Source organism: Punica granatum, chromosome 8 (assembly GCF_007655135.1).
Source record: "Punica granatum isolate Tunisia-2019 chromosome 8, ASM765513v2, whole genome shotgun sequence".
Taxonomy (NCBI): domain Eukaryota; kingdom Viridiplantae; phylum Streptophyta; class Magnoliopsida; order Myrtales; family Lythraceae; genus Punica; species Punica granatum.
In genome coordinates, this window is record NC_045134.1 from 4099122 (window position 1) to 4114212 (window position 15091).

General features: G+C 38.4%; 1 protein-coding gene across 1 annotated transcript; it reads right to left on the reverse strand.

Annotated features, from left to right (window-relative positions):
- Positions 1–1646: 1646 nt before the first annotated feature.
- Positions 1647–5686, reverse strand: LOC116187168 (polygalacturonase QRT2-like). The gene is made up of 9 exons (XM_031515776.1): positions 5240–5686; positions 4937–5065; positions 4525–4692; positions 4370–4390; positions 3906–4113; positions 3661–3742; positions 3407–3515; positions 2310–2426; positions 1647–2169 (listed from the first exon to the last, which is right to left on the reverse strand). The coding sequence occupies exons 1-9, from the start codon at positions 5615–5617 to the stop codon at positions 1951–1953; spliced, it is 1431 nt and encodes a 476-aa protein (XP_031371636.1). The 5' UTR covers positions 5618–5686; the 3' UTR covers positions 1647–1950.
- Between the last annotated feature and the right edge of the window lie 9405 nt (positions 5687–15091).

Sequence of the window (15091 nt, forward strand, 5' to 3'; positions counted from 1 at the left end):
AAGGCCGGTGGGACAAAACGGTGCTCCAATTTGGTTGTACGGTGGAGATGGCGGGAGCAGCAACTTCGGTCAGTGCTGGGTGGCAGGTATGTAAATGTTAGCAGTCGATATTTTACGGTTCCGGTTCGCTAATCTGGATAGTAAACTGGATAAATAGGTTTGATTTGATTTAATTTGACTTTCAAAACCCAACGCTTTACGGAGATGATCGGGTTTAATTCACTGCGTATTGGAAGGTTAAGTGTCCCGCTCTCTCCATAATTTGTTTACCCATCAGCAGTGCAGGACGAATTTTCTTTTTCCTTTTCTTTTTTCATTTTGTTGTTGTTGTTAAGTCGGATTGGTCCATTAAAGGGCAGCATTGCGGGCTAATCTTATCAAAATGATTTAAACATATCAGGTATAATTAATAGACGACGGGACGCATTTAGATTTCGCCTTGAGCATGCATCGGTTAAATTTGATACCCTCATCGATGACAAACACATGCAGGGAGGGACTGAAGGGGGCCAGGGGCCGATATATGCCCCCCTAAAATTTTGACACTCGAAGAAAATCTACATATTATTTGTCCGATTTGTTATGGCATTCTTGTTGTTCACTCCCCCCTAACACTCGGACGAAATAACACCCTCCCCCTAAAGAGCAGCTCCCCCTACACATGACCAAATCCTGAGTCTGTCCCCGTACTTGTTATATATGTGGTCCGCTATATATATAATTCCTTTGATAGACTTATGATTGATTATACCGGATGAGAAGACGAAAAAGTGGTGGATAGCAGGTGGAGACGACTTAACGCCGATAGGATATTGGCCGAAGGAGTTGTTTTCCAGCCTCACTGATGGCGCGAGCTCACTTGCCTATGGAGGTTTCGTCAAACGCCTCTCAGGTCTTCCCTCTCCAAACATGGGATCCTGAATTCTGGACTGCACTTTCGCTTTTAGTGCCTACTTCGCGTCTATGCAGTACCGGCTTACGACCGGCAATTTCCTGACCCCCGACTGGTCTTTGAATGAGGATCATGTGGACTGCAACAGCGGATATGGAGTGCAGCATCCATGTGGCGATACGGGGCACTTCGGGTTTTCCTTCTTCTACGGAGGAAACGGCAGAGGCTGTTGAGTTCTGCATCTCCCATTGGTAATTTCATCTTCATGTATCCTTGAATAAAAATATATCCTTATATTATGAAAAGATTTCTGGATTTGGAGGTTAATCTCGTTCTGTTGTCGTCCTGGATGAGTTCATCGGGTCGATTTTTCAAATGACTAATATATCCTTGTATTTACCAAGGCTAAAACCATGACGTCGACATCACAGAAATCATAATCATTCAGCTCGTGGAACGTCACGGTTGTTCTTTTTTAAATTATTCACGGTTGCTCTTTCTCTTTCTTTGCAATTATCAACGCTTGATCTTGCGATTATAATTAAGATTGAAATGGAACATAAGCAGCAATATCTGTACATTCCATTTCATATGAGACATGAACATACTGGGCCGGGCCGGTCCTATTGAGCCCAAAACCTGAGTTGGATTTTTCTTTTTTGGGTAGTTTGGGAGGCCGAAAGAGTTGGATTATTTCATGATTAATGAAGAAAATACATCGATCAACATTCCTGGCATTACCTTTCACCTTTCCTTTCGGCCAAGAAGTTTCCATCAATTTCATTTTTTCCGTAAGCCTAAAAGCCAAAACCACTCCTTTTGGTGTCGACCTTATCTCAAGTCAAGTCACTAGCTTGATGGACAAGGATCGACTTTATTATCTAAGAACGTACATATGATTGATACTTGAGATAATACTTGAATAACTTACAACCATATAGATGAACCACATATATCAGTGGCTGCATCAATTCTCCCCAAACTTATAGAGGAAAAACTACAATACTTAGCAACATATTACCGATATAATTTAATCCCCTTGTAATTTTTATTGTTCGTCAAGGGCAATTTGGGGAGACCATCCTCTCATCCTGAAGCTCGACATTAACGCACGAGGCCTCGGCTTTGTCCCTTAATTGAGTCCGGAGATTGATGCCTCGCAGTGAGATTTCCTGACAGGGGTGGGTCTTACTGCAGTCAAACTTCATGGCAATCTCCGTAGCGCTGGTCCCTCTAATGTTCTGGTACACCACATTGCTGACTTGCACCGCCGATCCCTGCCGTTGGATTAGGTCACACATCGTTCCGTTGGTGGCCAGAAGAAAAAGTCATCCAAATCAACGACCAGCGCATATTGTATTGTATATATTAGAGTAATATGAGTACGTAAAAAGTCAAAAGGCGTAGATATATGTACCTGTTCATGACAATGCTCCTCCCCATCGCAGTAGTTCTGGTCTATGATGATGGGGTTCGTCACGTTGGTCATCACGATGTCCTGAAACTTAATGTTCTTCGCGTACCCCGACCCTCCCTGGAAGAACATAATTAATACAACCGAGATGAACCAACTTATCATCAAACGTGCACCGTGTTATCAAAAAACTATCACAGTGCATTTCACGTTCTAAAAACATACATCGCGGTTTACACATCTTTAGGTGACGTTTGGTAACGGAGTGAAATTAAACTCCATTCCTTTTCAAACATTTATTTATATATATATATATATATATATATATATTTAAGTGGGGTTATAATGGTGGTTATAAAAAAAGTTTGTATGAGAATTTATTATTAATTTGAATAAGAAGATAAAAAAGTGATGATTGTATTGTTCAATTGAAGGAAAAGTAATGAATAATTGAGAAAATTAAGTATTAAAAAATTAATTGTAATAATGGTTAAACAATATGTGAGAGAATTTATTAATTAATGATAAAAAATAGATAAAAAAAATGATTGTATTGTTGAATTGAAAGAAAGGAAAGTAAAGTTAAGTGGAGTACGCAGGGGTTCGTGGAAGATATATATATATATATATAAATATATAGTCTATGAAATTTAAAGCAATCGTAACTGTTGATTGCTGCAATTACAGTATGAGAAACCTTTTTAGGACTTGGATCGGTTAAACGACCGTAACTGCCCGTATCGACGAAATTCTACTTCAGACCTAACCTAAGGAAATATGAGATCAGAGAGCCTTCTACGGAGTTAGGTGATATCTAGAAAGTGTGCTGATGAAACTGAGTAGTGTTGTTAGGCGTTAGTCACTATGGAAGTCAAAGTTCGGTTTAGAGAGAAACTTCTTCAAGTCAAAAGTTAGTTAATTAGGAAAAAGGTTTTCTTATTTATCGAGAAAATTATTGGCCTTAGGTATATCTAAAACTTAGAAAAGGTCGACCTGATTAAGTAAATCAGAGATTGTTGCAAGTCGTAAGTAAGTACATACGTCGATGTCGCGGGTATTAAAATATCGTAACAATTAGTGATTATCGGAATCAGTTTTACCTGCCAAGTCTTTATTCTCACACCATTGGTGGTTCCGGAGAGTTTTGCTCCATGCACGTAGACGTCCGAGACATAATCTTCGGAATTATCAGCTCCCAAGCTTCCAATACTGCCATGCATATATTTAATTAAGTGAGCAATTTGGTAGGTTTACTATGACAGTAGGGTTGGAGCAGTTAAAGTGTGGGTGTAATTAGATAACGACCTGTTATTGAAAAGTTAACCATATCTAGATAGCTAGAGAGATCCAGTACCTTATGCCATGGCCTGGTCCACATTCGATATTCGTGGCTTCTACATGCCTCGACCCACTCACGATGGATACGCAGTCGTCTCCTGAAATGGATCGAGAATACTCGTGACATATATTTATTTCATGGAACAAGTTCGAAACGCGTTGACAATATACAGTCAACTAAGAATATTCATAATTCGATTTCTTCGACACGCCTATTTAGTAGGATAGTTATCGAGAGTTTGTATCATACGATTGTGTCACCTGTTTGAATGAGACTGTTGTCTATCAGGATATTCTGCGTCCCCACGACATGAATCCCGTCAGTGTTGGGACTGCTCTCTGGTGCGATTACTCGGAGGTTCGTCGCTCTCACATTCTCGCAATTTCGGAATGTCAAGTGCATTTGTTGCGCGTCCTTTATTGTCAGGTCAGCTACTCTCAAGTTGTTGCAATTGTGGAATGTCACGGCCTGTGAGGCAATATTTTTTGGTGCCCAAAAATGAGATACAAACATATATATGTGTTCCTTTTTATTTTTTATGTACTTCCCAATGTACGAAAGTCTAATTAGTCCCGATTAATTCAGTTCGAATCGATTTAGTCTATTAAGGGGTAAAGTTTTCACAGTCATGAATTTCCCAAATTTATAAGAACATGCACCGAATCACTTGAACTAAATCATGTTGATTGTAAGTGTACATATAAAGAAAGTAGAAAGAACGTACTGTTGGTGCTGTCTTGCAGGGCTGCAATGAATTGAAAGAAATAACAATTAGCATGTTATAAATCTATTTTGAAAATATGTTTTATAGTCATATAATTTGGTAAAATTAGGTAAATGAATATAAAAATATAAATCAATTAATTAATTAATACGTACCTGGGAGGTGTCAACTTTGCAGGATTTTGACCACCAATTCTTTCCGTTGCCATTGATGGAGCCACCCCCTTCTACTCGCAAGTCATCCAAATTTTCGAACACGAGCCACTGCGTGGTGTCTCTTTCATAGTCCGATGGATCCTTAGAAGCTCTGATTTTTCCATAGATCTACACAAGCACATAGAATATAAAATTAGGGGATGAAATTTCTTGACCGATTGATAAAATTACAAAGACTAATACCTTCCTGACAATAATAGATCCAAGCCGACGCAGGACACAACCATGTCCATTAAAATAATTCGCGGATTTTTACGATATATATATACATACCCACACATGTTACTAAGATTCTATATATATTAATATGATATATTGTTAATTCGACTTCATCTAATTTACAAAAAATGACCTTCACTTTGAAACCAGATTGACAGGGTCCCGAGAATGTGATGGGCTTAAGATGATAAATCCCGTTGTTGGGCACTACGAAAACTCCTCTCTCTGAGGAGCAAGCCACCTTCCAAGCTTTCTTGAATGCCTGGAAAATTGAAAATTGTTAACATATGCATATGTTTTTCGAGATACGTCTCGCACTAAGGACGACCCGAATGAACTAGCTAGGACCATGCAGAATGGTTGTATGTAATTTATAAGATCGCATGAACGTGCTCAAGATGATATGATATAGGATCCTTCGGATTGGGTTTGGTACCTCAGTGTCATCGGTTCTACCATCTCCCTTAGCTCCATATTCGTCCACCTTCACCAGCCCGAGATGGGCATTAGCCTTTGCTGAACTGTGAAAAGGCCAACCAAGCGTAATGGAGTCACTACCGGCAGGGTGCCAGTAACCATGGCTTCGCCGGCCTCTCGCGAAGTTCCAAAAGGAGGAGCTCTGGTACCGGCCGCTCTTCCAATGGTTATTAGGATAATAACCACGACCATTATTGCCATATCGTCTGAGAGGATGAGAACGGGCGAAGGGACTTATGAGATATTCCTCTCCAGAGTCGAAGGTGAAACATATCGATGATGAGAGGAATAAAGGGCATATGATAAAAATACAAAGCAATAGATATTTCGAGCTCATTGTTTCTCGCTTTCGCAGTACACTACTGATGCAATCCTGAAGAATGCTTTCTCAAATCTATATTGAAATGGGAGCTTGCTACGTTCCATATATATACACAAAAACATATTAAATAATTATAGACTATATTGTATGTTGATTTTAGTAGGTAAAAGTGAATGAGACGGAAGAACAACTTTTTTGATTAAGGCGTAATAAATTCTCCGTTATAATGATGATAGCCTTTGGACGAAATTAAAGGGAAATATAAAGATCCAGGAAAAAAAAATTAGAAAAGGATGAACCACTAGGAGAATTTGCCTTGGCCAAAAAAAAAAACAAAGAAAAGGAGAATTTGCCAAGTTGGATTTTCCTCCTATATTAGGTGGCTTTTCATCATGTCACCGTATTTTATTTTATTTTTTCTAATACATGGCCGAAATCCTGCTGCATTAAAAAAAAATTACAAAATACACAGATGGAGTGGAGGTCCTAATAACATCTTCAGACAGCAATAGATCGAGCCCATGAAGAGTAGAACTAAATCTATGAACTTCTATTGGGAGTGAGTGCGTAATTAATTAGCCAGCTAATTTGCACCGCACATATGTTCACCTCTACGGTTGCTCAAAAAAAAAAAAAAAGGGATAACAAAACCAATTTGGAAAACCGAAAATGTGAAAGTATGGTTTGGTTTTTCCTTTAAAAAAAAACTATCTTTTTTTTGTGGTTTCAGTTTTGGATTTTAAGATGGAAAACGGAAACGGAAAAAAAAAACTCGGACTGTTTATTATATAACTGGCATGATATAGACAACGAAAAATATGGAGGTGAACCACAATGAGAAATATACTTGCCTCCGAGCAGAACCGTATTTCAAAATTAGAATTTTCTTTTTCACATGCCTTCAACCTAAATTTATTGTATAATTTCGGGAGGTATGATGTTTATTGAGTGCACAACTATGTTGTTGTTGGAGTGGATTTTGCAACTTCCTGAATCATTGACTCTCTAATTTTCGATTGTTTTATTGTTGGTTAAATATATGCTTGATTTCTTAATAATAAATGGATCTATAAAATTGGTTTTGATTTTGTCTCCGTGCAGGAATTAAGTTCCCTATAATGTATTATGGCCATGCGGCTCAAAAAAGAATCTGGTTCTTTGGTTATCTAAACGATCGAAAAAACCAAAATTTACGGTTTAGTTTTATTTAAAAAAAAAAAAACTTGGACACGCGATTTGGGCAGTCGAGCCAAACCAACCCTCGCGATAGATATGTCTAGTAACGACTGTCCGGAACCATTGGATTTAATGTCGCCTAGAATAGCGCCTTGCTGCCACCCTGTTTCTCCCCACTGTGATGTAAGAAACCGGGTTACCACCTAATAACCGACCTCTCGAGAATAAGCTTTCCTTATCCCCCTGACCCATGCCAATTCGACTCATGATTTAACGTCCCATAGAGTTCAGCCATGTACTGAAGTTGCCTTCCCCATGTTCTGTGCGAACCTGCCCATCCAGTTCCGTAGTTATACCTTTCGCCGCCCCGTCCATACTGAGCTGTCTTGATCCAGCCTTGCTCCGGCCTAACCCAGCCCACATTCACGATTGTATTTATAATTTTTTTTTTTTCAATTGATTGAACATCAGGGTGCTGAGTAAACAAAGAGATTGTGCAAAATTAAGCTAAAGCAGTATATTTGACTATATATATTCGACCTTTTCTTTTTCCTAATATTGTATTAGTAATGAGTCATATCTCTTACAAATTTTTGTTATGTAAGACTACAGGCATGTCAAGAATATACAGTATAATTAATTGATGTTTTATCAATAATACATTAATTAAAATTGGGTAAATTATAAAAAAAATCCAAATTTTGTAAAATGTCTCAATTTTGTCCTAAATTTTATTTTGTAACAGAAAAAACCATAAGTTTTCTAAAATGTCTAAAAAATGACCTCCGTTATAACTTCCTGTTAGAAATTATGGCTAATGGGTGAATGAGAAAATTGCTCACGAGCTAATGACTCTTGATTTTCTTGGTGGTTACAAGAAATGAATGAATTGCATTTATGAATAATCAAATACCATTAACACATATATTGAATATATGTGAGTTATTCCCCATAAAAGGAGAATAGGAAGAGTCATATAACGGATGGAACCCGTAGTCTATAAAAGGAGCACACGGCAAAAAGGAAAAGAACAAGAGTCTCATGCCATTTGTTTCCTGTAGCCGTTCTCAAAAGTGTTCACGCTTCTCTTCGAGTTCGCTGAAGCGTTGCTGTTTGTGCTGCTGCTTCGCTTGTTGCCGTTTTACCCTGGGAAACGATTGTCCACGTGACCTCAAGCATCCAGGAGGGGACAATTCTGTTTCAAGGGGTTTGTGTCTAACACAGAACTCGGCTTTCTCGTATCTTTCGGTTTCGCCTTGTTTCGGTTTGAATTTCCAAGTTCTTACACTAGTGAAATTCATTTAATTTTATAGCATTTTATTTGTCCGAATTGCTATTTGAATTATCGTTCAATTTTGTGACTTATTAAGGCTAATTAAATTAACGAATTACAATCTTGAAACAGAATTTGTTATTTGAACGATTCGAATGGCGTCGGGGAACGATGGAGATACGACCAACGGAAGCCAGACTACTGGCTCCGGCCCTGCTCCTATCTTGCCTAACCATTTGGTTAGCCAAAACGTGGCTGCTCCCTCGATGGTCCCTGTGAACCATGTCGAGAAGCCCAAGAAGTTCAATGGGTTGAACTTCAAGAGGTGGCAGCAAAAGATGCTATTCTACCTCACAACTCTGAACCTTGCAAGATTTTTGACTGAAAATGCTCCAACCCTATCTGTGGGGGAGTCAGATGTGCAGGCTCTCAGTGCGGTTGACGCTTGGAAGCACTCCGACTATCTCTGCCGGAATTATATCATGAATAGTCTTCATGATTCCCTGTATAGTGTCTATCAGGGGTTTAAGACGGCAAAGGAACTATGGGAATCCTTGGACCGTAAATATAAATCAGAGGATGCCGGTGCGAAGAAATTTCTCGTCGGACGATTCCTCGATTTTAAAATGGTGGATTCAAGGACCGTAATGAGTCAAGTGCAGGAATTGCAAGTGCTCTTACATGAGATTCAGGCTGAGGGAATGACTCTAAGTGAATCCTTCCAAGTGGCTGTTGTCATTGAGAAGCTGCCTTCTGGTTGGAAGGATTTCAAGAATTATCTGAAGCATAAGCGAAAGGAGATGACAATGGAAGATCTTGTTGTCAAGCTTCGAATTGAAGAAGACAATAAAAACTCCGGAAAGGATCTCATCTTCCCTGCTGCTAAGGTAAATGTCATGGAGCAAGGGCAAAGCTCTAAGAACAAAAAAGGCAAGAAGAAGCTGGGTACGAATGGAGGAGTCTTCAAGCCCAAGTTTCAGGGGAAATGCTTCAACTGTGATAAGAAAGGTCACAGATCTGCTGACTGCAGGCTCCCAAAAAGGAAAAAGGACCATGAAACAAACGTGGTTAATGAAATGGCTCGAGATGTGGCAGATATCAACCTATCTGCTGTGGTTTCAGAGGTGAACCTCATTGGGTCCAACCCAAAGGAATGGTGACTTGATACCGGTGCCACCAGACATGTGTGCTCAAACAGAGACCTATTCACAATGCTCGAACCAGTCACTGGGGAGAGGATCTATATGGGAAACTCTGCCCATTCTGCTGTTGAAGGTCAAGGAAAGGTAGTCTTAAAGATGACTTCAGGAAAGGAGTTGACTCTGAACAATGTATTGTACGTACCTGAGATTCGAAAGAATTTAGTCTCCGGGTCATTGCTGAACAAACATGGATTCAGGATGGTTTTTGAGTCGGACAAAGTTATTTTGTCCAAGTCTGGAATGTACGTAGGAAAGGGATATGTGTGTGACGGGCTTTTTAAGCTCAATGTAATGACCATAATCAATAAGAATTATGGTTCTTCTGCGTATTTGATTGAGTCTCCTGATTTGTGGCATGGAAGACTAGGTCATGTTAATTATAATACTTTGCGTAGATTAATTAACTTGAATCACATATCTACATTCCAAATTGATTCACAACACAAATGTGAAATTTGTGTTGAGGCAAAATTGACAAAGTCACCCTTTCAAACGATTGAAAGGAACACCAAGCCACTTGATCTAATTCATAGTGATGTATGCGATTTAAAGTTCGCAACAACAAGAGGAGGTAATAATTATTTTATTACCTTTATCGATGATAGTACAAAATACTGTTATGTATATTTGTTGAAAAGCAAAGATGAGGCCATAGAGAAATTTGTTCTCTATAAAAATGAAGTTGAGAATCAACTCAACAAGAAAATCAAGAGATTGAGGAGTGACAGAGGAGGCGAATACATAACGCCTTTCGAGAAATTCTGTGCACAATACGGAATTATACACGAAGTGACTGCACCCTATTCACCTCAATCGAATGGTGTTGCTGAACGCAAAAATCGCACATTGAAAGACATGATGAATGCGATGATATTAAGTTCAGGATTACCTCAAAATATGTGGGGTGAAGCAATATTGTCAAGCAATTACCTATTAAATAAGGTGCCTCGAAAGAAAAGGGAAAAGACACCTTATGAATTATTCAGAGGTAGGAGATCATCATACGATCACTTGCGAGTGTGGGAGTGTTTGGCAAAAGTAGTCGTTCCGGCACCAAAGAAAGTAAAGATCGGTCCTAAGACGGTGGACTGCATCTTTATTGGCTATGCACATAACAGTAGTGCTTATCGATTTCTTGTGCATGAATCTAAGATTCCCGATATACACAAGAACACGATAATGGAATCAAGGAATGCATCGTTCTTTGAAGATGTATTTCCATGTAAATTAAATGAGGCATCGAGTTCATCGAAACGAACCTCGTGCACTATGAATGATGGACTTCATGACGTAGATCATGAAAGGCAGGGTTCGGATGAAGAGATTGAACCTAGACGCAGCAAAAGAGCTAGAATTGAAAAATCATTCGGGAATGATTTTCTGACATATTTGTTAGAAAATGAACCACAAAGCTATGCTGAAGCAGTGAATTCCTCTGAGGGACCTCTCTGGAAGGAGGCAATCAAAAGTGAAATTGATTCGATTCTGCGAAATCACACTTGGGAATTAGTGGATCTCCCCACTAGTTGTAAACCCTTAGGATCCAAATGGACCTTTAAAAGGAAAATGAAAGCAGATGGATCCATTGATAAGTACAAGGCCAGGCTTGTAATTAAGGGATACAAGCAAAAGGAAGGCTTGGACTATTTTGATACTTATTCTCCTGTGACAAGAATAAATTCCATTAGGATGATACTTGCAGTTGCAGCATTGCGTAATTTGGAAGTTCATCAAATGGATGTGAAAACAGCTTTCCTAAATGGAGATTTAGATGAAGAAATCTATATGGAACAACTCGAGGGGTTCGTGGCTCCAAGAAAAGAAAGGAAAGTCTGTAAATTGGTCAAATCATTGTATGGGTTAAAACAAGTGCCAAAACAGTGGCACGAAAAATTCGATAATGCAATGATTTCCAAAGGATTTAAGATCAATGAGTGTGATAAATGTGTATACATTAAAGAAACAAAAAATGGTTACGTCATTTTATGTCTCTACGTGGATGACATATTCATTGTTGGTAGTAATGACAGAATGATCAAATCTACGAAGAATATGTTGAATTCAAGATTTGATATGAGAGATATGGGACTCGCTGATGTGATTTTAGGAATTAAAATCATGAGAACATCAGATGGACTAATTTTGAGTCAGTCACACTACATAGATAAAATTCTGGAAAAATTTACCAAAAATGATTCTGGAATTTCAAAGACTCCAATAGACAATAATCTTCATCTATCAAAGAATAGAAAAGAGAGTATTTCTCAGTTAGAATACTCGCGGGTCATTGGAAGTCTGATGTATCTGATGAGTTGTACTAGGCCTGATATTGCATACTCGGTTAGTAGACTCAGTAGATATACGAGTAATCCAAGTGGAGACCATTGGAAGGCAATTGTCAGGGTACTCAAATACCTTAGATACACTCGAGATTACGGGCTGCACTATACTAGATATCCAGCTGTCCTAGAGGGATACAGTGATGCGAATTGGATATCTGATATAACGGATTCAAAATCCACTAGTGGATATGTGTTCACACTAGCAGGTGCAGCAGTTTCATGGAAGTCATCGAAACAAACTGTTATCGCTAGGTCCACAATGGAATCTGAGTTTATTGCTCTGGATAAATGTGGAGAAGAAGCTGAATGGCTACGCCATTTTCTAGAGGACATTCCTCAATGGGAAAAACCTGTGCCACCAATTTGTATCCACTGTGACAGTCAAACGGCAATTGGAAGGGCACAAAGTAATATGTACAATGGTAAGTCTAGACATATACGTCGTAGACACAACACCATTAGACAACTGATCTCAACTGGAATTATCTCTATTGACTACGTGCGGTCAAAGGATAATATAGCGGATCCGCTAACCAAAGGGTTAAGTAAAGAGCAGTTTGAGAAGTTGTCAAAGGGAATGGGTCTAAAGTCCATTAGAGGAAAGGTTTTATAGCGGACACCCAACCTAGCTGACTGGAGATCCCAAGATCTAGGTTCAATGGGACAACCAAGTTATAGAACCGAATCAAATCACTGTAGGGAGAAAATCCCTGGACCATTCCTTGATGAAACAGTGATAAACGGATAAGGCTAGCAATCTAAATTGCTTTAATGATATGTGAAATCACCTATGTGAGAGAGAAGTGGGGCCGCTTTAGAGGAGAATTTTTATGGACTTAATACTTTAGAAACTCTCACAGAACCAGAACGGTGTTCCATGGCAAAAATGGACACAACTATGAGAACCAAAGGAAGTCAGTTGAATCTTGTGTGAGGTGTGTAATATCTTTACACAAAACAGCGGAACAATTCAAGGACATCGTGTCTATTGGACTGCTAGTAAAGTACATGCATTTTCACAAGGGAAGGTTCAAGGGTGGTGACACCTACCTATCCTATACAGGTTCAACTGGTGAACACTATCTACGAGTCGAAACAAAACAATTTCCATTCATGTGGGGGATTGTTGGAAATTATGGCTAATGGGTGAATGAGAAAATTGCTCACGAGCTAATGACTCTTGATTTTCTTGGTGGTTACAAGAAATGAATGAATTGCATTAATGAATAATCAAATACCATTAATACATATATTGAATATATGTGAGTTATTCCCCATAAAAGGAGAATAGGAAGAGTCATATAACGGATGGAACCCGTAGTTTATAAAAGGAGCACGCGGCAAAAAGGAAAAGAACAAGAGTCTCATGCCATTTGCTTCCTGTAGCCGTTCTCAAAAGTGTTCACGCTTCTCTTCGAGTTCGCTGAAGCGTTGCTGTTTGTGCTGCTGCTTCGCTTGTTGCCGTTTTACCCTGGGAAACGATTGTCCGCGTGACCTCAAGCATCCAGGAGGGGACAATTCTGTTTCAAGGGGTTTGTGTCTAACACAGAACTCGGCTTTCTCGTATCTTTCGGTTTCGCCTTGTTTCGGTTTGAATTTCCAAGTTCTTACACTAGTGAAATTCATTTAATTTTATAGCATTTTATTTGTCCGAATTACTATTTGAATTATCGTTCAATTTTGTGACTTATTAAGGCTAATTAAATTAACGAATTACACTTCCGTCAATTTTTGCCTACGTGTAACCCACGTGGACTGTTAAAGGGACCCACCATTAGCAGCAAAAATTGACGGAAGTTATAACGGATGTCATTTTTGAGACATTTTAGAAAATTTATGGTTTTTTTTGTTACAAAACAAAATTTATGACAAAACTGAGATTTTTTACAAAATTTGGATTTTTTTTTGTAATTTGCCCTAAAAAGTATTAGACGTTCTTGTCGGAATTTTATTATTAGTGGTTGTTTTTTTTTTTTCTTTCGAAATTTATTGTAAGACGAAACTAAGTCCGTAGAATATATGCCATATACAATCCTTGATTAACTGGGTATTTATACCTGCAGCCAGTTGGAGCATATTGCATTTTCCCGTCATATGATGAAGTAAAGGGAGAGAACATCTCGAGTCGATATAATACAATATCTCATACGATATGCGATGTTTCGAGCGAGGTGTCAACTGAGCCGATTGGGCCTTATTACGTTGTGGAAAAATCGAAAAACATGATTGCCCAAACTCATCAATATCTTTGATGAAGCTAGCCCACCAATTCCTCCATGAGATCTTCACGAATTGCATGCTTAAACCTACGAATTCTCTTGGACCGCTCCTGACAGATGTACAAAGGAAGGTTTGGAAAGCAGGACATCAAAAAACGACCAACAAAAGGAACATAAATTTGCGCACGTTGTTTGCATGTTTAAAATTAAATCTGCACCTTTGGGGGAAGTTATGTTAGAATTAGACGAATAAGAAACTTCCGGCCAAAATAAAAATAAAAAAAAATAAAAAAAAAAAGATTGAGGTCTAAGAAACAAAACCGAAATCCAAAAAACGAACCCAGAACCGTCCTGGATGAAATCATCTGTATATTTGCTGCATTTTGACCTGGGCTCTCGATTTTTCTTACTCACATATCAGAAAGCTTTAATTGTGAGGACCTAGAACGATTATCGCTCGGACATTATAGCTGAGGAATATTACGTTCGTCGCGTATAATTTAAAATACAATAAATTATTTATACAATGCAACACTGCATTTATCTCACATATAAATTTATAAACTCATATCATTTTTAATCTCGTGTGTAGTGCAGGGCAGCCTACAGCCTAAAGAAAAGTTTTATTCGTAAATCAATCCTATCTTCCTTTATATAGTAAAATTGTTGTTTCTCAATGTCAAGCTACAATAGGACACCTGTCATATTTTTCCCTTTTCATTCTAATCTTTTGCTTTCTACTTTTCTAAGTTTACCCACAAATTTTGGTTGTTTTCGTTTCCATCCAATCTTTTGATTTCTGTCTATTGAATAAGTTATTAGTGTTGAAATCCTACGGGATCTTCTGGTATTTATAGATTTTTCTCCCACCGTGGCAGTTACAAATCTCCTCTATGATCTTTTGAGAACGTGGGTTCATGGTTATCCAACTGTCCTTAACTGTAGTCTTATCTCCACGTGATAATTATCCAAAGCTTTGACACAGTTCATGTTGAATAATCTTTATCTCCTCAATCTGTAACTACCTGTAACCGCGACTAAGAGAGTTGTAACTACTCAAACTCTGAAATAGTTAAGATTCAGATATGACGTTGTCACTACTCACAAGGGCGGAGCCAGCATATTAGCAGGGGGGCAATTGCCCCCCTTAAACTTTAAATTTTTTAAAATTTTACATCAAAAGTATATTTATTGTAACATTTTTGTCCCTCTTGCCCCCCTGAACTTTGAATTTTTAAAATTTTACCCCAAAATTATATTTATTATAATATTTTTGC

Coding starts and splice junctions, on each gene's coding strand:
- LOC116187168 (XM_031515776.1), bottom strand. CDS start 5,617: ATGAGCTCGAAATATCTATTGCTTTGTATTTTTATCATATGCCCTTTA. Junction 5,066..5,239: donor GTAGAACCGATGACACTGAG/GTACCAAACCCA, acceptor TCAATTTTCCAG/GCATTCAAGAAAGCTTGGAA. Junction 2,170..2,309: donor AGGAGCATTGTCATGAACAG/GTACATATATCT, acceptor ATCCAACGGCAG/GGATCGGCGGTGCAAGTCAG.